At 45.2% G+C, this 26,329-nt stretch overlaps 1 protein-coding gene and 1 pseudogene across 3 annotated transcripts in view; one reads left to right on the top strand and one right to left on the bottom strand.

The window, feature by feature from the left end:
- Window positions 1-907, bottom strand: part of LOC126497714 (heterogeneous nuclear ribonucleoprotein H2-like) — a 6,101-nt pseudogene extending 5,194 nt beyond the window's left edge.
- A 3,278-nt stretch (window positions 908-4,185) lies between these two features.
- Window positions 4,186-26,329, top strand: part of Nprl3 (NPR3 like, GATOR1 complex subunit) — a 39,428-nt gene continuing 17,284 nt past the window's right edge. Inside the window, exons 1-7 of one of the 3 annotated variants that reach the window (XM_050132903.1) lie at window positions 4,186-4,415; window positions 11,141-11,210; window positions 14,759-14,797; window positions 18,141-18,270; window positions 19,859-19,933; window positions 23,918-24,071; window positions 26,239-26,320. In XM_050132903.1, the coding sequence (XP_049988860.1) occupies window positions 4,298-4,415; window positions 11,141-11,210; window positions 14,759-14,797; window positions 18,141-18,270; window positions 19,859-19,933; window positions 23,918-24,071; window positions 26,239-26,320 (668 nt within the window). In that variant the 5' untranslated portion in view covers window positions 4,186-4,297. Of the gene's footprint in view, window positions 4,416-11,140; window positions 11,211-14,758; window positions 14,798-18,140; window positions 18,271-19,858; window positions 19,934-23,917; window positions 24,072-26,238; window positions 26,321-26,329 lie in introns of those variants that run through there. The other 2 variants (XM_050132970.1, XM_050133021.1) reach the window with 2 other exon arrangements.

Here is a 26,329-nt window from a genome sequence, read left to right as displayed (position 1 = left end):
CTCCTCTGCCAATGCTATTATACCCTCTTCCTGCCCCTGGCCTATCATAAGGACCCAGGCGCTGCATAGTCATGAGCTTTCGAGGCGGATCATAGTGGGTCCGGACTTAAGCTCTGCTACTCTTGAAGATCTCAATGTACCTGTGCCCTATTCTTTCCTTGTGTTTCTTTAAGGCCTTTTCAGCTATCTCCTGTGAAGCAAACTGCACAAAGGCCTCCCCTGTGCTGCGCCCCTGAAAGTCCACCGGCAGTGTCATCCCATTTGGCACAATTTCCAGCCCCGAAAAGAACTGAACAATTTCTTCTTTGCTACAGCCAAATGGGAGTCCTCTAAGCCATACAAAGCCATCATTGGCAGTATCAGGACTATTTGGACCTGTATGCTTTAACACCCAATCCATTTCAACACTGTTGGACTTGAATACTTCAACATATCTGTGTCCCATGGTTTCTCTGTCTTTCTTTAAAGCCAATTTCACTCATCTTCAGATTCAAGTTCGACAAACGCTTCACCACTTGGTCTGCCTTCTCTGGTGTAGATGAAACAAACACCTGATGTGCCATTTTGGATTTTGCAATCAGAGAAGAAGCGCATCACTTCCTCGGCTGAGCAGGACCAGGGGAGGCCCCTGACCTTCACCACGAACCCCTCCCGGCCCTCTGTGCTCAGCATCATGGTGACTGTTGGGCTCTTGGTGGCAAGCTTGGCTCAACACAATTTCAATGTGGCCTTTGACCCTGCTAGAGTTTCTTCCAGGAATCTGGTCGACAGAAATACTTAAGGATGTTTGCTGTGGCACTCCAAGGAGACCGGGGGATTTTCCTCCTTCTTCCCTCAAACAGCTATAGCGAGGCGATAGACGACGACCAGAACTACCTGTTATTATTATTTTTTTTAATCTACTCACTTTTACTTTTGTTTTTGGGCAGGCAGTGTTTTGTGTGTCTAGAACTGGCCTCAAACTTACTATATACCCAAGGACGGTCTTGAATTTTTTTATTTATTTTTTTATGCGTTGATGTGTAAACTGCGTATCTGTGTGAGGGTGTTGGAGCCACTGGAACTTGAGTTACAGACAGTTGTGAGCTGCCATGTTTGTGCTGGGAATTGAATCCGGGTCAATGCTCTTAATCGCTGAGCCATCTCTTCAGCCAGCCTTGAAGTTCTGAGTCTCAGGTATCAAAGCAAATCAGACTATAAAATACATAAAATAAAAGTAAATAAAGAGTAGTTGAGTTTGGCACACACTGTTCATCCCAGCACTCAGGAGGCAGATCTCCGTGAGTTCAACTGGCCAGCCTGATCTACTCAGTCCAGGACAACCAAAACTATGTAGAGAGACCCTGTTTCAAAACAAATCAGACAAACAAAACAAAAGAATAAAAGAATGTCCAAATATCAGGATTAAGAGAGATTCTAAGTGGGTTAGAGAGATGGCTCAGGGGTTAAAAGCACTGGCTTCTCTTCCAGAGGGCCTGAGTTCAACTCCCAGCACCCACATGGTGGCTCACAACTGCTTATAACTCCAGTTCCAGGTGTCTGGCACCCTCACAGGCAAAACACCAATACACATAAAAATAAATAAATCATAAAAAAGAGATATTCTAAGCACATTTTTTTAAAGCCTCCCAATGCTATCGTATGTATTTGGCAGCAGGTTTATACTGGATTGCTTTTGTGTGACCTAGGATCAGTGACATTTATCAAGTGCTTTCCAAGTTCTTCACACCAAACTCTCTCTGTAAGGGCAGTTCTATCATCACTGGGGTTTTTAAGGTGAGGAAATAGAAGCTTAGAGGGATTTAAATGTGCCCATGATTCCAGCGGAGGAGGGACCCAGCTGTATGGTGGTGTAGGCTGGGGTGCTGCCTGGAGAAAAGCCAGTCTTGGTTTCTCCACCTGTGAACACAAAGAGCCCAGACCTGTGCAGAGTCCAGGATGCTGAAACTGCTGATCTGCAGTCAGAATTGCAAGCTCCAGGTACATCCCGAGCTTGAGTAACTAGGCTGAGATGTCTGTTGGGTCAATCAAGTAGAAGACCAGGCTGGGGGATCTGTAGAAGCCCCCAAGAAAGGTGACTGTGTTGGGAGGGTAAATTAGCTTTGTGAGTTCAGTTTCATTGTTTAAACCTCTACGATGGAGTAGGCTTAACGTCCACTTCAGTGCAATGAAGGGTCGCCTCTAGTGACAGGAATTCAGGACTGGCATTTAAAACTATCCTTTTGCAATTCTGGGCAAGTGGCTCTTTCTTGGAGAGGCAGGAACACCCAGTGGAGAAGGTGGCTCCCAGATAGTGTCTGTGAGCCCCACCCAGCCCTCTGGTTGACCAAGTGACAGGATTGATAAGGCCTGGCATCCCTATGGCCTCCTACTCGGCACAAGGGAGACCCTGGGGGCTGGGGAGTAAGGTTCCAAAGTTCAAGTTTCCAAAAGTCTACTTCTTCTATAAAGAAGGTTATGAAAGCACATTGCTTAAATTTGAAATGAGGGCTCATGGGGACTGGAGGGATGGCTTACTATTGGCCATTCTTCCAGAGGACCCAGGTTCAATTCCCAGCACCCACATGGCAGCTCACAACTGTCTGTAATTCAGGTTCCATTGGTTCCAACTCCCTCACACAGACATGCAGGCCAAAGACCAAAGTACATTAAAAAAAAAAAAAAAAAGAGGACACACTTCTATGGGACTTAACTCAGCGGAATCTGAGGCTGGCCCTGGTGCTTCACTGAAAAGTTTCCAGTCCTACTCCTGGTGAGAGAACCGGGGTCCACAGTGGTGTTCATGGATCCACAGACCACAGTGTGACCATAGTTCTGATTTCTGTAATAGCAGATGGGGTTTCTTAGCAATGATGCAGACAGCTGGGGGGGGGGGGGGCTGAGATGCTGCACCTTGAGATGATGCCCCTGAGGCGGTCCTGGGCTCTCCGCTCCCTGCTGTCAGTACTGGGTGAGGCTGCCTGGGAAGGAAGTACACCAGACTGCTGCAGTGGTCTGGTCCTTCCCCTGCACGCAGCACCAGTTGTTTCCACCGCTATTTTAGAGTTAGCGGTGGTAGAAAAGATTGAGCCCAGGGCTTGGTGCGTGATGGCCACGTGCTAACCACTAAGCAACACCTGCAGCCTTCTCTGTCCCCGAGAAGGTTTCACGGAGTTGCCCAGGCTAGCTTTAACTTCCCCCCTACGTTGGTCTCCCTTGTAGCTAGAAACACAGGTCTCCACCACTAAGCCTGGCTGTCACTAGTAATTACACAGAAGAGTAAACCGCGAAAGCTCCCGTGAAAGTTGCTGGCAAAAAGCGGGTCCTAAGGTAGGAACAGTGGAAACCCTGGGCTCCTTCATTAAGGCCCTTCCTATCCCAGAGATGACCATTGGAGTCCCAAGGCCCTGGCAAACGGAGGAAAGCCTGGACCACAGCCCTTCCTGGCCCAAGCGCCTGGACACCTACTCTTGCCGTCTTGGTGGGAAGGTCCCACGACGTCTTTTAACTGTCCCCAGGAACCCAGTCCCATATTCCCATCTGCTTCCCTCCCAACCTCACTGCCCCTTCCTACTCCCCTGACTCCTAACTTCCATTCTAGGGACCCCTGGTGGGTAATTTGGGAGACCTCAGTAACAGACAATTCAACAAGACTGGAATAAAGGCTTGCAAAGCGAGCAAAAACATCCCTTTCACACCACACATCCAAACCATCAAAGGGCAAACGTAAGCGCAATTCTCAGACACTGGCAAATAATCAGATATCTTCTCTCTGAGTAATAGTTGAAAAAAAATGTAATAAGACTACTTTTTGTCTTAATAAATTTTAGGAAACAAATAAAATAAATGAATGCGTCTTTGTTATGTGATACCCAGATTGATATGAGCCCGACCCCCCCCCTCTCTCTCTCTATATATATATATAGTTTGTTTATTTGTATGTATGTATTTGTTTGTTTGGTTTTTCGAGACAGCTTCTCTGCATAGTCCCGGTTTCTTCTTGTACTTTTAAGTTTATACGCTCTGGTCAAATCAAGCATATGAACTACAGACACTTCTTAGGAGAGCCCCAGCAGCTCAGAGAAGCCTGCGCTTCCGGCCGTCTACGCCTGCGCAGAGGCCCTGACTGCAGGCCGTCTCCGGCTCTGTTCTCCGGCACTTTTCCCCGGCACCGGGGAAGTCTCGCGAGAGTGAGGACGCGCGCGCGTTTGGGTCCCGGCTGTGGCGCCGGCTTCCTCTGTGTAGGTGTGGGGCCGGTTCCTGGCTCCGGCTCCTACCCTCAGTGTTCCCCTCAGGCCCCCGCCCCGGCCCCCGCAGCATGGGGGACAACACCAGTCCCATCAGCGTGATCCTGGTGAGCTCGGGCAGCAGGGGCAATAAGCTGCTCTTCAGGTACCCCTTCCAGAGGAGCCAGGAGCACCCCGCGTCCCAGACAAGTAAGTGGCGCCCGGCGGCCACCCGCCCTGCCCGCACGGCAGGGCCCCGTGCCGAGGAGGAGGAGGAAAAGGGCCACGGCACGACTCCGGAGTCTCCAGTCTATGAAACAGTTTATAAATACCTAAGAATTGCAGGCGCTAGCCGTGGTGCACGCGTGTAATCCCAGCTCTCAGGAGGCCGAGGCGGGAGTATTGCCATGAGTTCAAGGCCAACCTCTTCTCCGAATAGAAACAAAGACACAAGATTTTACACACAAACACGAATTTATTATTTTACAATAATTAATATATAAAAAATATAAATCATTGTAAGGTCTGAAGTTGCCCTTGAGCTCTGCTCCTTACCTACTGCGGGGACAACCGCTCACCGTTTTGATAATCACCCCCCCCCACATAAATTCCAAAAGTGAGCCCACCGAACAGTGAAATACTGCGTCGCCCCCCGAAACCCCCAGCAAATCTCAGGATGCTCGTTTTTGTGCGTCCTCTGCCTTGAATCCGCTTCCATCTGTTGAACACATCCTTAGTGGTAGTGCACCTCTGTATGACAATGTAGGCTTCCTCTGGGTGAATGTTATTTTTAAAACTTGGTAATGTGATACAGAGGTGCTAAACTACAACAACAAAGTTGGTATGTTCTCAGGACCCCCTCCCATAGCCCCTGAAGGGGGTACCACCTTTACCATTCTCCAGAACCTTCTGGGAAACAAGCATAAGCACACAGTATGTTCTAAGTAGAAGTGAAACTACACTCTTCATTTTTATTTGTACTTTGTATCTTGAACACAGGATCAACCTTTGTAGAGGCCTTGTTCTTTAATGACTGCAGCGGATTCCTCAAGATGAGCAGTCTATGAATTGTTCATCTGGTCCTCCGTTACAGTTTTTTCAGTCTTTTGGAGGCTGGACAGGTGATTCAGTGGGTAAGAACACTTGCTCTCCAAGAATGAGGATGTCACTTTAAACCCCCAGCATCGATATAAAAAACGCTGGCATGGCTGTGGTGCCTGTAATGTCCCATTGACAAATGGGCTGATCCCGAGAGCTCCCTGGCCAGTCAGCCTAGCCTGCAGGGTCATGTTCTGATTCAGTGAGAGACCCCATCTCAAGGCAGTAAGATGCCAATAAAGGAAGACACTTCACAGTTTGTTCTGGCCTCCGCCTGTGCTTTTAGGTCGCACACCATGCCCACCACCACCACCATCATCAACAAAGCCTCGGCAAACTGTGCTTGTCCGTCTGGATGTTATTCTTCTGTAGAATATCTGTGCGAACAAGTCTCGAGTCACATGGTTGAGTCTGAGGGCTAATGGTCATGTCCTAAACAGGTTCATTTTCAGTCTCTTAGTCAGCTGCATCTGATAGTGTTGGTTTTGGTTTGGTTTTTAGAGACAGGGTTTCTCGGCTTAGCTCTGACTGCCCTGGAACCCACTCTGTAGATCAGGTTGACTTCTAACTCACGGAGATCCTCCTACCTCTATCTCATGAGTGCTGGGATTAAAGGCGTGCGCCTCCACCGCCTTCCTGTATCTGATAGTTTTATTGTGCATTTGTCTTATTGAGAACAAGCATGTTTTCCTGTTTTCAGAGCCATTTGAATTTACTTTTCAGAGAATTCATATCCCGTGCCTGATTTTCCTCTTGAATACTTAGTTTTTCCTTATAGACTTGAGTTATTTATATATTTGAGTAAAAGTAAGAATTTTGCTGGGCTGTGGTGGCGCACGCCTTTAATTCCAGCACTTGGGAGGCAGAGGCAGGCGGGTCTCTATGAGTTCGAGGCAGCCTCCGCTACAGAGTGAGTTCCAGAACAGCCAGGACTACATAGAGAAACCTTGTCTTGAAAAACAAAACAAAGCAAAGTAAGACTTTTGGATCAGGAGTGGTGGTGCATGCCATGAATTTCAGCGCTGGAGATGCAGAGATGGCCGATATCTCTGAGTCCCAGGCCAGCCTGGTCTATACAGTGAGGTTCTGATTAGTCAGAGCTACAAGGTAAGATCCTGTCTCAGAAACACAAAAAGGAATTTTTTTTTTAATAATCACAGTAAGTAGCTAGTTTACTTTTTCAGTGTAGTTTTCCAGAATTTTGATTTTTACAGATCAGGTTTTCAATCTAGTCCCTTGTGGTTTCTGAGTTTTGCTATCTCTAAGGCCTTCTGCTCTGCTTGAGGAGGGTGATGTCAGTTTGTTTCGAGTCAGGGCTTAACTCTGTATTCCAGGCTGGCTTGGAATTTACTGTGTACCCTTCCTCTCTGGTTCTAGGGTGCTAGGTTTGCAAGTGAGCATTTCAAGATTATTATTATTATTATTTTGATTTTTTTGAGACAGGGTTTCTCTAGCTTTGGAGCCTATCCTGAAACTAGCTCTTGTAGACCAGGCTGACCTCGAACTCACAGAGATCTGCCTGCCTCTGCCTCCGAGTGCTGGGATTCTGTGCGACACCACCGCCCACAAAATTATTTTTGCATTTCAAGATTATTAATAGGAGAAAGCGCTCCTGAGTTTTTCTTTAGGACATTTGTTGTCTTGCTTTAAAATGAATTCATTTCCTTACTTAAGATAGGGTCCTGCTGTGTATCCCTGGCTGCCTGGAGTTAGACCAGACTGGTCTTGAATTTATAGAGATCTTCATACTTCTGCCTCCTGAATGCTAGGATTAAAGGTGTGAACCACCACTCTTGGTCTTAAAATTTATTTATCTTGATCTAAGGTAGAGGCTCCTAAGAGCTGTTAGAGTTTGGGCACTTGCTGAGAGTTAAGCGTATGCTGCTTGCTTGTCTCTAGATCCCTATGGAAGGAAAACGGAGACAGGCCAGAATGTGGCCATATGGTTGCTGGATTTCCTTGGATGTTGGTCCTAAAAAACCAACATAATTCAATTTTCTATATGGCTATATCATCTTATTGAGTAATTCACCTCACCTCTACCATACGCTAAATTCCAGTGTTTATTTTTTCATTTTATTCTTTGACACAAAGTCTCATGTAGCTGAGGATGACTTCCATGCATCTAAGGTTGACCTCTAGCTCTCACCTCCGGAGTGCTGTGATTACAGGCGTGTACCATAACTTGCTTTTATATGGTCCTAGGGCTTCGTACATGCTAAGCAAGTACCGTACCAACTGACTACATTCCTAGCTCCTTTCTTCTCTCTTTAATGGCCTCTTTACATGTGAGTCACCGTTTTGTTTTCTGTTTACTACAGATACTGCCTTTTCTGCTTCAGTATTATCCTGGGAAATTTTGACTATTTTTCACCAGAAACTTTAGTATCAATTGTGTTAGCCTCTACCTTCAAATGGTTGGTGTTTTGTTGGAGGTGGAAGTAGAGGCAGCTTTCTTCCCACCTAGTTTTTAGAGCTAGAACATTATTATAAGACAGTTGAAATTCGTAGTGTGAGCCGGATGCTGGGATGCTGCTGTAGCCCCTTCTTGGGTTGAGATGTTGCTCCTTCACAAAATTCAATCCTGAATCTGCAATAGATACTTTGTATTTTTTTTTTTTTTGACACAGGGACTTCTTCCTGGCCCAGAAGCCCTATGTACATCAGGCTGGCCTCAAGAGAGATATGCCTACCTCTGCCTTCCAAGTGGTGGAGTAAAGGCACAAGCCACCATGCCTGGCTGCTTCGTTTGCCCAGTACTGGCTATGTTTTGTCTCTTAGTCTTGGCACTCTAGTAGACTTTCACTTGTGCTTGGTAGGGTAGGCATGTTCGCCACAGGCTAACTTCTTGAGGTGGTAGGCCTCAGAAGGCAGCACAATATCTGTGTAACAATGTTTGCAAACACTGACAGTTCTTTCAACCTCTTGCTTCTGCCTCTGAGATCAAAGAGCAGAAGTAGCTTTTTGAAATGTTCTGATCAATAGGGTAGGAAAAAAAAACCTTTCTGTTGGATATTCCCATTCAATAAAATAGCATAGCCGGGTGATGGTGGCCCACGCCTTTAATCCCAGCACTCGGGAGGCAGAGGCAGGTGGATCTCTGTGAGTTCGAGACCAGCCTGGTCTACAGCAGCGCTAGTTCCAGGACAGGCTCCAAAACCACAGAGAAACCCTGTCTCAAAAAAACAAAACAAAGGGCTGGAGAGATGGCTCAGAGGTTAAGAGCATTGCCTGCTCTTCCAAAGGTCCTGAGTTCAATTCCCAGCAACCACATGGTGGCTCACAACCATCTGTAATGGGGTCTGATGCCCTCTTCTGCCTTGCAGGTATACACACAGACAGAATATTGTACACAAAATAAACAAATAAATATTAAAAAAAGAAAAAAAAGAAACTTAAAAAAACAAAACAAAACAAAAAAATAGCATATTTTCTATTCTTTCACCCAATTTTTCTTTCAGTGGTGACATGGGACCCAGGGCCTTGTAAGTGTTTCAACATTGGACTGCATCCTAACTATTCTGTTCATTCTTCTCTCCCTTACTAGCATATGACTCTCTTTAGAGTCCCTCTCTCTTCTGTGTGTGTGTGTGTGTGTGCGCGTGCGCGCGCGTGCATGTATATATATATATGTGTGTGTGTGTGTGTGTATGTATGTATGTATGTATGTATGTATGTATGTATGTATGTATATTCTTTGAGACGTGATTTCTCTGTATAGCCCTGACTGTCCTGGACCTCCCTCTGTAGACTAGACTGGCTTCAGGCTCAGAGATCTGCCTTCTTCTGCCTCCTGAGTGCTGGGATTAAAGATACTCACCTCCGCCACCCTGCTCTATTTATTTATTTTTATTTTAAAAGTGTATTTATTTTATTTTATGTGTCTGGACTTTTTGCTTGCACGTGTGCTTGTGTATCACATGTGTGCAGTGCCCATGTGGCCAGAGAGTTCATCACTTAGAACTGGAGTTACAGGCAGTTGTGAGCCACTTTATAGGTGCTCGGAATCTAAGACAAGTCCTAAGCAGTCAGTACTCTTAACAGCTAAACTGTTTCTCCAACCTCTATTTGTTGTTTTTATTATTTTTATTTTTGAGACAATGTCTCTCTATATTTTGTTTGGCCTAGAACTCAGTGTGTAAATCAGATTGGCTTCAGACACATGTAGATCTTTCTGCCTCTGCCTCCTAAAAATTGATATCAGAAAAAGGCATATTCAAACCAGACAGGGTGGCACATGGCCTTTAATCCCAGGATTTAGGAGGCAGAGGCAGGTGGGTCTCAAGTGAGTTTGAGGCCAGCCTGGTCTATAAAAGCAAATTCCAGGACAGCAAGAGATGTTACATAGAGAAACCTTGTTTTGAAAGGGAAAAGAGAGAGAAGAAAGGCACATTCCACCTGCCTATTTTTAATTTATATATAATTATATATGTTAATTTATATATAATTATATATATTTATTTTTATATATAAGCATGTGTGTATGTGCATATGTGTTCATACTTTGGCATCTGTAGAGGCCAGAGGTTGACACTGGGATGTCTTTCCCAATCCCTTCTTAGTTTATTTTTTTAATAGGATCACACTGAATCTTGAGATTAATGTCTTAGCTTGACTGGAGCCCTGCAGTTCACCTGTCTGCATCCCTAACACAAGGCTATGGACACAATGTTGCCATTTCACACTAGCATAACAGGCGCTGCCCACAGAGATGTCTCACATGCACCATCACCCCTGATTTTTCATATGGGTTTTAAACCAAGTTTTTAAACCATAGTGTTCTAGTAAAGAATTGTTTATGTGTATCGTATGAAGGCTATGGTATGTACTTTTAAAAATTCTTTTCTTGCCGGGTGGTGGTGGCGCACACCTTTAATCCCAGCACTCAGGAGGCAGAAGCAGGCGGATCTCTGTGAGTTCGAGGCCAGCCTGAGCTAGTTCTAGGACAGATTCCAACAGCTACAGAGAAACCCTGTCTCGAAAAACCAAAACAAAAAAAATTCTTTTCTCTTTCCTATCTAATCACTATTTCACATTTAGGATGTTTAAATGTATATTTGCCATGCATATAATTATGTTTATATAAATTTTTATGTAAGAAAATTAAGGGCCATATCTGGGCATGACAGTCCACATTTGTAATCCCAACACTGTAATATTCAAAATTTAGGAGCTAGTTTAGGAGTTCAAGTCCAGCCTTAGCTGTATAGAGATTGAGGCTGACCCTGGCTGCATAGTAAGATCCTGTCTCAGTTCCCTCCTCCAAAGAGCAGCAAAGCCATTTTCTCACATTGTCATCACTTCTTGGAAACCTTCTTACAATCTTTTCTGTTCTCCAGATGGGCCCTGGTCTCGCATGCTGATTAAGCGCTATCACTGAGCTACATGCATCCCTAACCCTGAACGTTTTTTATTATAACGCAAGTCTTGCCATTTAAACCACGTTAAGTACGTGATTTCAGTAGCATTAACTGCATTATTTCCATTGTGAAACTGTCACCATTATGCATTTCCAAAGGTTTCATGATTTAAAGTGAAGTTCTGTAATGATAAGTAATAATTCATTTTCCCTTGTTCCCAGCCCTTGCTAATGTCCAGTTGCCTTTGTATCCCTGTGAATTTGCTTATTATAGAATTTTCATATTAAGTAATGTTTGGCATTGTGTATCAGACTTATTTCATTCAACCTACTATTTTCAGGATGTATGAGTTTGTTCCTCTTTGTAGCTGAATAATAATTGTGTAGACAGCGGAAGCCGTGGGTTTTAATAGCCCCCACAATCCTGTGTGTGGAGAGATCCTACTTTCTTAGCCTTTCTTCTTTTGCCCTCACTCAGATAAACCACGCAGCAGATACGCTGTCAACAATACGGGTGAACATGTTGATGACCAGGATGGTGACTCCAGGTAAGGGCTCACCAGTCATTCTGGGCAGCAGGCCTGGCCAGAGCTCCACCCTCCTGTTGACCCAGATGTTTGTCCCTCTGAGAAATCTGGTGCCCTTCTCTTCCATGTAGTGAATGCTTTTAGTTAGTGAAAAGCGGGTTGTACTGCCCGTCTCTGACTTATAGATTTCAGCCCAGTGGCAACTGTGGCTGGTAAAGGAGTCAGAAGATGGACGAGGTATGTCCACCGGTTACATTGTTTCCAGTGAGAGGCTCTGAGAGGAAGGCAGATCCCTTCGCAGTCCTCAGCCTGATTCCTTAGCCTGGGCACATTCTCTCTCAGGTGACAGTGGCAGCTGGGGCTGCCATGACTGACACTCCTTCAGGCCTGGGGGAAAGGCCAGTCCTTCCCCCTGTGTTCGCTCTTTCTCTGTGTCTAGGAGGACTGTCAGGTCTACATTGTGAGCAACCGCTTTGCCTTTCTTTTTTTTTAATTTATTTTATTAAAGATGTTTTGCTTGCATGAATGTTTGTGTGAGAGTGTCAAATCCCCTGGAACTGGAGTTACTACAGTTGTGAGCAGCCATGTGGGTGCTGGAAATTGAACATGGGTCCTCAGGAAGAGCAGCCAGTGCTCTTAACCACTGGGTCACCTCTACAGGCCCTTTCTGCTTTCTTAGGTGCACTTTAAAGGTTAGTAAGAGAGAACATAAGTCTAGGAAACAGAGAAGATTGTGACTTACTTGCCCTGGATCCCCTGAAACATAGACAAGGCCTGTGGGGAAAAGGATAGGGCTTCCGCTGTCCCAGGAAAACATAGCTGAGACTCCCACGCTGGGTCTTTGGGATGTAGTGAGTCAGTGCTGTTTTCTGTCAGATCTTTGAGGAGGCACCATATTCACCTCTGTGATTGCAGTACCCAAAGTATGTGGGCTTTTGTTTTTTTGTTTTTATCTTATTTTATCTCACTTTTAGTTTTTGTGGCAAGGTTTCACGCTGACCTCTGTGTAGCTGAGGATGATCTTGAACTTCTGATCTTCCTGCTCCTACCTCTCAAGCAGAGTGACAACTCACCTGGGGTGACAGGCATGTGACACTATATTTAGTTTAATGTGGTTCTGGGGATGAGACCCAGGGCTTCATGCGTGCTAGGCATGAACAACACAGGAACAGTGTTGATCTATGAGCCACATCTTCAGCGCCCCAAGTGTGGTTTGTATTCTCTCCTGTGCTCATGGTAGGAGTGTGTGTGGGGGGCAGGTTGGGGTGGCTGGGGATAGAAAATTGCTGGTTTTTTTTAGAGGACATTTTTTGATAGACAGGCCTATGGGATTCCCCTGCTTAAGGATGGTGGTTTGAAATAAATGTGTCATAGGCACACAGCTTTTGCTTCAGCTGACTGTGGTGATACCTGCCTGGGACAATAGCACTTGGAAAGGTGGATGCAAGGAGGATCAAGAATTTAAGGCCAGCCTCAAATCCTTAGTAAGTTTTGAGGCTACCCTGGCCTACATGAGACTATCTCAAAACAACAAAACCAAACAAAACCCTTTTGCCCCCGCATACTGCGTAGGTGTGTCTTGTTTTTCATGGGTGCTGCAGACTGCTGTGGAGCAGGACTGTCCTCACGGTCACCTCCCCCCAAGTTCACTGGAGAGGAGACTTTCAACAGCCTCATTTGCTTTTTTTTTTTTCTTTTTTTTCCTGGGTTTTTCAAGACAGGGTGTCTCTGTGTAACCCTGACTGTCTTGTAATCTCTGTAGACCAGGCTGGTCTCGAACTCACAGAGATCCATCTCCCTCTGCTTCTGCCTCTAGATACTGGCATCAAAGGACAGCATGCTACTATGCCTGGCTTTGAACAGTCTTTCATAGCGAAATTTCCTAGGGATGACAACAGCATCTAATTCCTGCAAGTGAATTTCAGAGATTTACAAAGATGTTTTCTAGGGACTCATATGAGTATTTAGCATGATTCAAAAGAGACAACCATGGGAGGAGAGGGCTTTTGTCTGAATTCTTCAATGAACTTGAGAATTGCTTCATTTGGTAATTTTAACTTTATTGTATCTGCTGGTCCTTGTCTCCATGATTACAAGATGCAGATTAATTCCCTTTGGGGTCCAGTTCTCTGCCAGGCACAAGATCCCCCCCCAACTCTCTAGCTTCCTTTGAAGCAGTGCTACAGCAAAGCCATTCTCTGTCCCCTGGCTCTTCCCAGACGTGCTCTCCTTTTCGGACCTACAGGATATTTCTGCAGTCAGCTTTCCAGGTGCCAACAGCCAGTGGGGCTGTCTGCCTTTGTAACCAAGGACCAGAACTGTGCTGTTCAGTCAGGATCATGGGCACAGGCCAGTGGGGCTGGATTCCCAACACTTCATAAACTGGGCCTGGTGGTGAGTTCCTGTAATCCCAGAATTTAAGAGGTAGAGGCAAGTGGATCAGAAGGTCAGGGTCATCCTTGACTTTATAGTGGATTTGAGGTTAATTTGGGATATGGGAGACCCTGTCTCAAAACAAAACAAGTAAACAAAACCAATCAGTCAATAAACTAACAACTGTAAAATTAAAGAAAAATAAAAGAGTCCAGCTCCTAGCGTCCTGTCCCCTGTGTCATTCCCCTGCCCCCACTTCAGGAATCCAGTGGCTAGCAAATTATAGATGCATGCTTGGAATGTATCGCTGCTGTAAAAAGTTCTGTCGGATATCCCATTGTGACTTGTCTAGTTTTAGGCGATAAAGCTGAGTGAGGCTTGAGCTGCTAGGATTCTGGGTGAAGTCTATTAGACATCTCACCCTCAGCGCTATCTAATCTGATGAACTTAAGTTTGAAACTGCTAGGAAAGGGCTTCTTTGATATCCATTTCTCTTATGTGGGTGTTTAGCCATCCAGCAGACTGGACTGGGAGCCACAATGGGTGGTCCAGGTAGGGCCCTTATGTAGCTTTCCATGGTTGCTTGGAACACAGCATGTTCTAGAATAAAGTGTTCCTCATAGGAACATGAAATATTAAACTCCTAAAGACCAGGTCAGATAGTACAGAACCCCCAGTTTTCTGACAAAAGCATGCTTGCTTGATTCTACTGTGACCTCCTTACCAGCTGGGGTAGAGGCTCGGGGAGGTCAATATGCAGTTGTCCACAGTGTTTCAGGAACTGGGGCTGGACCATACTCATGACACCCCAGTTTGGAAGACTTTTCTGTCTGGGCATCTTATTTGGTCTTTTAGAAAGATCAGATACTTGTCCCCAGCTGTCCAGTTGAGTCTGTGGCACTAGGGTCTAGCCTGCTGATGTTGTCCTGGGTTCTGAACAGTGACTCTCATTCTCTCCTGGCCTGGATTTGTTTGTGAGAATTTGAGCTTTAGTGAGAAAAATCCCACGTAAGTGTTCATCTGGGGTATGTATGTCTTCTTTCTCATCTGGTAAGTCGCTTAATTCAGCTGATACTTTGTAATGGTGCTTCTGCTAGACTTTAGTACTGTTTTTATAAAACAGCCTTGTAACATAACTTGGTGGTTTTGAAGAAACAATGTTTTGTTTGGTCTTGATGGTCCTGTTCCCATTTCAGCAAGCCATGTCCTCCAACCGATGAGCAATTGGTTGCAGGGTAAGACCAAGATCTCGCCTCCCTTTTTCTGTCTTGATTCCGGCTGCCTTCTCTTCTTGTAATTGTGCTTACTGCCTAATTTCTCCCAGTGTTGAAGAATGACTAACGAGGTGCATAGGCCCTAGCTTGGAACCCTCCCTGCCTCTCAAAAGCCCAGATTTTCCCACAGCCTCTGCCCTTTTCCCACCCAGAATTAGTTAGCTATTTCACATCCCCCGAGAACCTAAAGCATGGTTGGCTGGCACCAGAGAGACTTCTGGACCAGGTGTACTGTGCAAGCCTCCTCCCCAAATAGGAGCTAGTAGCCCTGTGGTGTTGGGCCAACAGGTGTGGGTTTCTCATCTCCCTGTTCTACTGCCACAGCAGGGGCCATGATCATTGCTTCTTGCCTTTAGTTTTGAGAGGGAGAGGAAGGGAGGGAGACAGACAGACACACATACTATTAACAGCATTTGAGTATTTTGAGTGTTTAGTTAGATACTCAGGATTAGATGAAACTAAGTAGTGACAAAAATGTCCCCATGAAGGCGATATGGAGCTTCTGCAGGCTGCACTGTCCTGCCCCCCAACAGGCGTCTTGTGTGGGCTGTGGATGCACAGACAGTGTATGTGAATTTCCATCGATAGGTGGGCTGAGAGGCTGAGGAGAGGTCCAGTGCTTAAGAACACTTGCTCTTGAGAGGACCTGGATTCAATCCCCAGCACCCATATGGCAGCTCACAACTATCTGTAACTTCAGTTTCAGGGGATCCAGTGACTTGATCTGGCCTCCATAGGCTCAGGTACACACTGGTTACATACATACATGCAGGAAGAAACAGTCATATACATTAAAAAAAAAAAGAGGCAAGTTGAGGACGTAGAGTTGAATCCTCTCCCATCTTTCTCCCTCTCTGTTTTTGGGTAACCCTACTCCAGAATGATTTATTAAAAACAGAATCCTGGCTTGTTTTCAACTGGAATGTCATGTCTTCCTAAATATGCTTTTCTTAGATGTTCAAGTTAGAAATTTTTCGTTTTTGTAGCAACTGTTTTATTGTCTTATATTACATTTACTATGTTTTCATCAAAAGGATTTTTGTAAATTTTGGAAACGGTAAACCTTGTCCCTCGGAATTTGCTATGTGTAAATTGTACCCCTTTCCTGGCCTCAAGATGACTTTATCTTTGTGCACATTATGTCATCAAACACTGTGTGAATTCCACAGCCAAGCAGGTGGATTTTCATCATAAATGTATAATGGTAAGAGGTAGCATGCAGCTTAGACCTGCTTGGATGAACAGAAAGGTCAGCTAAGCAGGAACTTCTATGATAGCCCTTAAGGCATTGTGGCTTAACTTAAGCACACACAGCTCTGTGCCTCTTACTGGGGAAAGATTTGATTTGATTCCTTCAAGGGCTTATTTGGATGTTGGTATTAATGAATGGAAGCTGGGATACCACTGCTTCCTCTGGGAATCCATGGCCTGAGCTAAGGCATGTCTGTGGCTCTTGATGACAGCAGGGTTTTTAGTGGAGGTTTTTGACTGTGAAGGGAGTTTTGTTGTGGAGTAGTTAAGGTCATTCTCCCATTTGCTACTTTTGTGTACTAAGTCATTGGACGGTAGAATGCCGGGTGCTGCTTGTTTAGATGTGACGTGAAATGTTGGCTGGATCAGAGCCGAAGTGTTTGAATATCCTGGTGTGTTCTTCAAACAGGTGGAGTAGGGCAGAGAGAGCTATGTAGACTCCCTGGTCTGAGATGCTGGAGTCTTCCATATCTGTTTGTTCACCCAGCCACTAATGTTCCAAAAAAGCAGGAACTAAGGACTTGGCTATGGGTCCTGCAGGGTCCAGAATGTCAGTGTTGAGACTGGTGCTGAAAGGTTTGACCAAACCCGCATTGCAAAGGGCAGGGAAGCCCTTTCTGACCAACTGTCTGTGTCTGCTGTATATGGGGGCCCAGAAGCCCTGTAGCAGCTGGAGGGTCCTGCTCATTCTGCAGGGAGCCAGTGCAAGCCCTCCAGGCCACAGCAGCCTGGACTTTTTTTGCTGGCATGGGTAGAAGTGGGGGAAATGCACAGCTGCTTGTCTCACATGTTGGCCATGGCCAGGCTTCTATTCCGGATTGCCTCCAGGTCACTCTTCTTATGGCCCTGCTCTGTGTAGAGTGGCCGGGAATGGATGCCCCTCCTAGATACGTCCTATCTCAGCGTCATTTGCTGCTTTGGAATTGAGACACATGAGCTGCTTAAAGCTGACCTTCCTTTTCCATCTTGCAATGGAGGAGTTGTGATGTCAGTCTGTCTCCCTTCCTACAACTGAGAATGTCTCTAGAAGAAACAAGACTAAGGTCCCACAGTGGAATGTCATCCCAGATAGACTCTTTCAGGACTGAAGGGTCTCCCTGCCGGGGCAGACTATGGTCTTGATAGTGCTAGAGATAGCTGTCTTTCCCAAACTACCCTCCTAGATAGTAGAAAGCGTTCCTTAGTAGATAGGTGAGTGTAGGTGCTTGCTCTCCTCAGGGCCAGATCAGAAACAGTGCTCGTGTATCAACATTGGAGGCCCTCAGTCCCTGGTCTCGGAGATAAGCGGCAACACCAGGCCCCAGTGCTCTCCTCCCTTTAGGCAACTCACTTATCCAGATCCCCCAGACATGGAGGACTAGGTTTGCCAGCAGGGGCACAGATGTACAGATGCGTATTGGAAGGGGTGAGCTCTCACACCCCAGCCATTCCCACTTCCCCATGACACTTGTTTCTGTGCATCCCGTGTTCCTGTAACACAGTGTGTCTGCATGCCTTGTACCACATTCCCTCAAGAAGAACTGAGAAGTTTAAGTATTCAGGATAAGGGAAGGGCTGAGCAGCTATGCTGAAAGGGATGTAGTTAGCATACTGCATGCGTCTTTGAGCTCTGTCCTCTGGTCCTTTTTGTGGCCCTGTTATGGATGGTTTGGGGTCACGGAGATTGAGAAGCACAGTTCTACAAACCAAAGTACAGTCAGGAGAGGCCCTTCTGCCTGTGAGCCTCAATCAGTGGCTCCTGAGGCAGTGCCAGCCCCAGCCGATCTTTTCAATGCAAACCACAGCTGTTTCTCTTCTAATTCATACAGCATGCAATAAACGACAGCATGTGCCTTCAGCCTGTGCTTCTCCTGCCTTCCACCTGTAATTCTGGTGACTTCACGTCCCTAACCTTGGGATTGCTGCAAGAGAGCCACTGATGAAATGCCGCCCACTGGGGACAAGTAGCTCCACAGAACTGTCATTTCCTGAGCCACTCCCCCCTTTCGGGTACCTGGGCATGGTGCTCTGATTTTCATTAATGCATCTCCATCTACCTTTTTAAAATTTTAAGGTTCTCGGATGTTATTCTGGCAACAATTTTGGCAACCAAGTCTGAAATGTGTGGCCAAAAATTTGAACTGAAGATTGATAACGTACGGTTTGTTGGGCACCCGACACTGCTGCAGCATGGTCTGGGGCAGGTATGGCCCTCAGCAGGTAGGATCTTTCTAGGGTGGGAGGGGCTGGCTTCTGGCTCTGAGGGTCAGGACTGTGCTGACATCAATGCTGGTGAATGTGCCCTTGGGGCAGCAGACCTGATCAGCTGCTTGCCATGAATTGTGTACCTTTGTAGGTCCTGGGAATCCAGTAGAGAATGACAGGGGGTACTTGCCCTGTCTATAGTCCCAGCCACTAGTTGTTTGTTTGTTTTTTTTTTTTTTTTTCATTTAGTGATGAATGGAACTCAAGCCTTTCAATGTGCTATGTGGTTGTTGGCCCACTGGGCTCCATCCCCAGCTTTCTGTCACTAGCTTTTGCTGACTACATTCTGTGCCTCCTCTGTGGCCTTTCCTCATGTATAGGGTATTTGTGTCCAGAAAAGGCAATAGAATGAGTTAACTAACAATTGTCTAATTCCTGCACCTTCTAAAAAATGGTGCAAACACTTCCGTTAAATGATATTTTAATAGCCAACATATTTTAGTATGTATTGTCATGCTGACCTTTTTATATTTGTTTCCTGATAAACGAGTATTTGGGTACTGAGGAGTGTTAGCAAGGTGGAATGTGCTGTTACCCAAAGGAGCCTGTCCACTAGAGCCAGTCAGCTCTAAATCCAGGCAGGATCCATAGCAGCATCACCTAGATTCATACAGGAATGTATAAAAGGCTGTGCTGTGACTTGCCAGCTTTATCAATGTGAGGCGCTTCTGAGGGCAACAGGAAGTATCTTGCCCCTTTGATAATACCTTCCATCCTTACAATGGTATTTAATGACCGAGCTTGGGTTCCTGTCTATGGGTGAGGAGAGTTGATGGTCACTTCCTGTAGAATTGCGGTGACTGGCAGGGATGGGTACGGTTCCTGGATGTTATAGGGAGAGTTCTAACTCCCTCTCTAGGCAGCACTTTTAATTGGGCTCGAAGAGCTCAGGGTGGTACCTTTGGATGCCTTGGTGTTTGTGACTGGAGCTGCCTGGATGCCAGAATGGGAAGAGAGAGCGACTTGGTTCTGTAGCAAGACTGGCTGCCTCCTTTCATCAGGGCTGCTGAGCACTGTCCTATCTCTAAATGTCCTGAGTACTTGCCATGGCAATAGAGGCATGGTCTGGGTTCTCCAGCCACTTACATCCCTTTCTGTCCTGTCTTTTTTGGGCATTGTCAGTTGATTCCTTCAGTCATGGAACTCCAGCCCCAGCCATTCTGCTCCTTCCACACATGAGATTCATCGGTTTGTATGGATGACTGTTTGAGCAAAAGCACCAACACCTCAAAGACCCTGGGGATGTGTTTCTCTCATTTTTACCATGCTCTGGAGCCTTTCTCCATGCATGGAGTAGAAAGATCTAACAACTTCCTGTAGAAAGTTAAAGCTGTCTGCTGGCTGTGGTGTCTCATCCCTCCAATTCTAGTTAGAGAGCCTGAGGTAGAATCACTGTGAGTTCAAGACCAGCTTGGATCCATAGTAATTCTAGCGTCACCCTGCAGTTCATAGTGATAGCCTGTCACAAACAAATAGACAGACTGGATGCTGTGTCTTTGGATTTATTAGAATTATGCTCTTTTACAGGTCTCCAAAACAGACCCATCTCCAAAGCGGGAAGCACCCACCATGATTCTTTTTAATGTGGTGTTTGCACTGAGGGTGAGTGTTTACATGAGTGTTTAGATCAGGAAGGGGACCTGAGGGAGAAGAGCCAGTTTCCAGTGAGTTTTTCATTGGCCCAGAGCTCAGACCATGGGCATGGCACTTACCCTTTTGGTGTGCAGGTGGAGCATAGCTCATTGTGTTTCCTTCCTCTTCCTCCTTGAACATTTTTGTAAAATACATACTTATAACAAAATTTACTTTATTAACAGTAGTGATGAAACCCAGGGCCTCATGCATGTTGGACAAGCACTCTGTTATTAAGCTACATCTCTAGTCCTGAATGTTTCCCATTTTAAAGTGTGTGGTGGGGGTTGGAGAGAAGGCTCAGCAGTCAAGAGCACTGGCTGCTCTTCCAGAGGACCCGGGTTCAATTCCCAGTGCCAAGATGGCAGCTCACAATTCTTTGTAACTACAGTTCCAGGAGATCAACACTCTCACACAGACAAAACACCATTGCACATAAAACAAAATTAAATAAGTTTAACAAACAAACAAAAAGTATGTGGTGTCACACACCAGCGCTTGGGAAGCTGATGCAGGAGAATTGCTACAGATTTGAGGCCAGCCTATGCCCCAGAGTGCGATCTGTCTGAAAAAGACAGATGAGCACTCGCTAGAGCAGGCAGTGCATTTCTATGGCCCAGCACCTGGGGAGCTGCAATAGGACAAGTAGGAATTCAAGGTCACAGGGATCTTGAGACCAGCGTGGGCTAATGAAGCCCTGTTTTAGTGCCCTATTACCCTAAAAAAATAAAAAAATAGACAATTTATGTCAGGCATAACTGCACATGTCTTCTACTGTATAGTAAGATCCTGACCTAAAACATCAAATCATAAATAAAACAAAGAATTTAATTATACCTAATACATTTATAATATAATTCACTATGTATTATTCATCTTATTTATCACTGCTATCTAGATTCATATTTTATCCCTCTTAACAGGAAACCCATGAGGAGTCCAATGGCAGTTTTTATGCCTCTGTATCTTTTTTTAAAAAGATTTATTTATTTTTATTTTATTGGTGTTTTGCCTGTGTGTAAGTCTGTGTGAGGGTATTGAATCCCTTGGAACTGCAGTTACAGTTGTGAGCTGCCATGTGCTGGGAAGAGCAGCCGATGCTCTTAACCACTGAGCCATCTCTCCAGCCCCTTGCCTCTATATCTTAAAGCAAGTCTTGGGCCTCATGTCCATTCTTTTGTTTTAGATTTATTTTTATGTGTGCATGAGTAAATGGGTATCTTTCCAAGGCCAGAAGAGGCGTCAGATCCTTTGGAGCTGAGGTTACAAGCAGTTGTGAACCCCTTGATGTGTGCTAGGAACAGAACTCAGGACCTCTGGAGGAGCATAAGTGCTCTTAACTACTGAGCCATCTTTCTGTCCTGCCCCTCCCACACCCATTTTTATTTTGAGACAGGGTTTCTCTCTGTATCCCTGCTGTCTTAGAACTCCCTCTGTAGACCAGGCTAGCCTTAAACTCAGAGATCTGCCTGCCTCTGCCTCCTGAGTCCTGGGATTAAAGGTGTGTGCCACCACGCCTACCTTTTGTTTCTTTTTAGACACGGTCTTAAATATCTCAGGCTGGTCATAAGTTCTTATATATCTGAGGATGACCTAGAACTGATCCTTCTGCTAGGATCACAGGCATGTGCCTCGTGTCTGTTGTATTTTTATTCATTATTCCTTTACTACAAGACTTATCTATAAAGTAAAAAAAATTTTTTTTGTTTTTGTTTTGTTTTTTCGAGACAGGGTTTCACTGTAGAGCTTGTCCTGGAACTCACTCCATAAACCAGGCTGGCCTTGAATTCACAGAGATCCACTTGTCTCTGCCTCCCAAGTACTGGGATTAAAGGCTAAAGTAATGGTTCTTATTTTATGCCGTAATATACTTTTCAACTTGATAAGAATTCACCACAGTAAGTTGGTATTAACTAGTACCTGGTCTATTAAAAATTTCTGATTGAGAACATAGTTTTCCAGTTGGCCTGTGTGAGCCATGATGCAGACTCCACTCAGTGTGAGTGGTGTATCTTTCTCTTCTAGTCTTGGCTGTCCCATTGTCCCATCACATTTTCCACATCCAGATTTGTCTCATTGAGTAGACTGTGAGACCTGCTTCCCAACTTTCTGCACCCTGCAGACTGGAAGTGACTATGGAGGTCTTTCATTTGGGTACAAGCTTTTGGCAGGAGGCCCCATGGATGATGACACAGTCACTTGGTGCTGCTTCCTGTTCTGTACTGTGAAAGTTCACTTTGTTTCTTTGTTTGAGATGGTGGTGTCATATAGACTAGGCTGGCCTCAAACTTCATATGTAGACTTAAACTTGATCCTTCTATCTCTGCCTTCCAAGTGCTAGCATTATAGGGATAAGCTATCACGCCTAGCTCCAAGTATGTACTTTATAAGCATTCGTATTAAAGTCTGGCATGTTCTGGGTGGCTGCTTTCTCTGCATGTCCCTGCTTAGCTTGGAGCTGAAGGCAGCTTGCTCAGGGTTAGCCTGTGCAAACAAGACATACCAGATATCCCTTCAGTGCATGTCACTGAGCCTTTCATGGGTGGGGAGAAGAAAAATTTTACTTTGTGTCACTTTGCACAAAGGCGAAATATGAACAGTTGGTCCCCAGCAGCTGATGTAGGGATGCTTTTGTGCCTCAGCTAGTGGCTCCTCTTCAGTCCTTCCTCAAAGGAGTTTTCTGTGTCCAAGATTATTTTCTCCCTGCTTTTCTAGTGGAAATGTTTTCACTCAGACTCTCCTAAATGTGTGTTTTATTTTGAGGCAGTTGCATATATCCTGTAAATCATCCTGTTTAGGACATGGTCAGGGGATGCTGTAGGCCTGCAGAGTCAGGGCAGACAGCTGATTGCAAGCCTGCCCATGTGCTAGTTCTCTTTGTGAAGATGGGACTTACTGACAGTATGGAAAATCTCCACTCCAGGTGAACAAAGTGTGGTCTGGGTAAGATTTTTACTTAAAAGTAGCAAGCACAGAGTCATCTGGAAAATCCACAGGATGGGAAAACAGCATCAGAGGGCCTAATCAGTAGTGCCATTTGTCCCTCTTCCTTCTAACCCTGTACCCCAAAGTATTACTCAGCAGTCCTGGTGGCCTCTAGAAGCGCTGAGTCATGCTTGGCTCAGTTATCTGCTCCTTCAAGCATCTCCATAGATCCCACAGTGGCCTGCTCCACCCTTGGTCTGGGTGTGTACACCTGCTGGTTGACTGTGGTCTCTGATAGGTTTCAGAGGGGTGAGGGACACTTCTAACCTGAGAACTTTTGCATGCCACTTTTACCTAGTCAGTGTGGATACAAAATGGGGTTGGGGAGGCAGGATGATTAGGCCTGGAGCCTACTGGTATTCTAGTTAACTTAGGTCTTCTTTGCTAGGAAGAACTCACCCCTGACAGATATTCAGAAAACAGCATAATGCTTCTGTATTACATGTTCTGTAACAACACAGCCTGTTGTGAATGAATTCCTGTATACTGTAGGCCAGACATGTTCCTGAATGGTCAGTGCACAGCAGCGATTACAGAAACCTCCAAGATTTTGCTCAGGGCAGCCTCTGTTCTGAGTGCTCTATGTGTTTGACTAGCTTTCTCTGCTCAGTTGGATGTCCTTCCTCAGATGACTTGTGACCCAGATCACATAACATGCCCTTAGCTGTCCCTTCTTTTCTGTATAGTCCTAGCATAGTAGGAATGTGTTCCCCTTAGAGGACTCCCATAGAGTCACTACAGTTGTTCCCGAGATATAAAAATAAGATGGGGTGTCAGCCAGCATTTGTGTAGGTAGGCTGTAGACATGCACAGGGATTCTGGACAGTAATTACTATGAGGAGGAACCTAGTGGAGGAAATGGAGAGGACCTTCTTTGTGGTCTGCACTTTTGCTATGCACGTGTATAAGCTCCTTTTAAATAATATGTCTCTGTATACATATTTTGAGCGTTTGGCCTCTCTCGCACAGGCCAATGCTGACCCATCAGTGATAAACTGTCTACATAACTTGTCCCGGCGCATTGCCACTGTCCTGCAGCATGAGGAGCGCCGCTGCCAGTACCTCACTAGAGAGGCCAAGCTGATCCTTGCACTTCAAGATGAGGTATCTGCTATGGCTGACGGTAAGTGCGGCTGCCTGGTGAGCATGGGTCTGCTCTGGATGACTTCTTGGTGTCGTATCTCTAGAGGACCAATTGGTCACTATGCTTTGATTCGAGGTAGTTGCAGATAGTGCTACTAATTGGTTCTCTAGTTTCAGGGACACTATTGAAGAGATCCTCTATGTAGAAAAGGCGGGCTTGCTGCCTGATTGCAGGTTTGAGCACATGCCAGTTCTCTTTGTGGACTAAGAACAGATAATCTTTCTACCTCTCCCATACCACAACAGAACAGTCAGAAGCTAACCAAAGCTTTGGCTTTTGGTAAACTGGACACTGGAGAGGAAGTTCTTACAACATCTGGTAAGCAGAAACTGGTCAGAGAAGTTACAGCATCTTCACACTGAGCTGGTCATGACCAGGGGCACAGGAAGGCTCTTCCAGGCATTTGCATATGGATCTACTTCCCTGAGTGGATGGGTCTGAATTGAAATCTATAGGAAATACTCCCCCCCCCCCCACTGCTGTGAATCTCTGCCTGGCATTGGTTCTGCTAGACAAATTTGCCCTGGGTTGGGAAACTCAGGAAGGGGTTATTAAGATCATCAGCTGGTAAAATGGGTGATTTCCATATTTTTGGCTGTTAAATTGAAGAAGAATCTAACTATATCTCCTAACCAATTATAAGAAATAGTCTTTGCTGATAGACATGGTAATGTTTGCTGTGCCCAAAAGATCAAATACAGGAGAGAAACTGGTAACGACCTTGGCCTCCTTTCGATAAGGTTAGCAGCTACAGAAGAAAGAATGAAATCCACCTGCCTTTAAAGGTGTGCACCACCACTGCCCAGCTAAAGTGGTGTATATCTTTAATACTAGCACTTGGGAGACAACGGCCAGTGGATCTCTGATTTCCAGGCCAGTCAGGGATAGAGAGATCCTGTCTGAAAAACAAAAACACTTGTATTGTGGGCCTGAAAGTAGTTATAGAGTGGTTGTTTAGTATATGTGAGGCTCTGGGTTCCAGCCCCAGGACCCAAAACAAAATGACAACAAACACACATACTTTAAGATTTATTGATTTATTCTATATAGTGTTTCTCCTGCATGTCTACCTGCAGGCCAGAAGAGGATTCCAGATCTCATTACAGATGGTTGTGAGCTACCATGTGGTTGCTGGGAATTGAACTCAGGACCTCTGGAAGAACAGCCAGTGCGCTTAACCTCTGAGCCACCTCTCCAGCCCCCACTTATATTTTGTATTTTAGTTAATTATAATAGTTAACAATCCAGAAGTTTTATTTCATCTTCTTCTTTGATGGTACTTACCTTTAATTTGGGGAGACAGAGGCAGGTGGATCTCTGTGAATTTGAGGCCAGCCTGGACTACATAGTGAGTCCAATCTAGCCAAGACTACATAATGAGACCCTGTCTCAAAAGGAAAGAAACAGACAAACTTACAAACAACAACAAAAATCTGTTAAAAAATTAAATGTTAAAAAAAAACACATTCACCAGGTGATGGTGACACACGCCTTTAATCCTAGCACTTGGGAGGCAGAGGTAGGCAGATCTCTGTGACTTGGAGGCCAGCCTGGTCTACTGAGTAAGTTTCAGGACAGCCAAGGCTACACAGAGAAACCTTGTCTCAAAACAGCAACAACAAAAGAAAGATCTTAATTGTTCATATTTTTATTAGTGATTCATGAAGATTAATAAAAGATATTTCAGTCATAAAAACAAATCTCACTAGCATACAAGTGTGGGAAGAGGAGTGGGATATGGCATGGGAATACCGGTCACTACAGCAGAAGGTGGGGTCTGATGAATCAAGAGACACTCCTTCCATGGCAGGCTCCTGTGGCTGCAAGGCTGTGTAGGCCAGTGACAAGTTTAAATGCAGATATTTCATATAGAAATAATTTCACAGATCACCTGAGTCTGTTTTTATTTTAGAGGGATCAGGGATACATTGATTTGTTATTATTGTTATTATTATTACTGCAAGGGGTTTCTTGATGTTAGTTTAACATTGCTTTAACATTACTTGTTAATGTTGAAATGTTGAATTTGTTCTAAAGATAGTTCCTGTTCTGGCCTGTGCATGTTTATTTGCTTTGTAAAAACAAACAAACAAACAAACAAAAAAAACAAAATCAGGTAAATCCTTACCTATTGTGATTCTTGTAGCAAATGAAGGTCCTCAGTCCCCGTTCCACCACATCCTGCCCAAGTGTAAGCTGGCTAGGGACCTCAAAGAAGCTTACGACAGGTAAGACAG

The sequence above is a fragment of the Alexandromys fortis genome, unplaced genomic scaffold (genome assembly GCF_014885135.2).
Source record: "Alexandromys fortis isolate MF-2015 unplaced genomic scaffold, M_Fortis_MF-2015_v1.1 scaffold_29, whole genome shotgun sequence".
Taxonomy (NCBI): domain Eukaryota; kingdom Metazoa; phylum Chordata; class Mammalia; order Rodentia; family Cricetidae; genus Alexandromys; species Alexandromys fortis.
The sequence above is the reverse complement of the archived record's forward strand: the minus strand, read 5'-3'. Positions and strand labels throughout refer to the sequence as shown.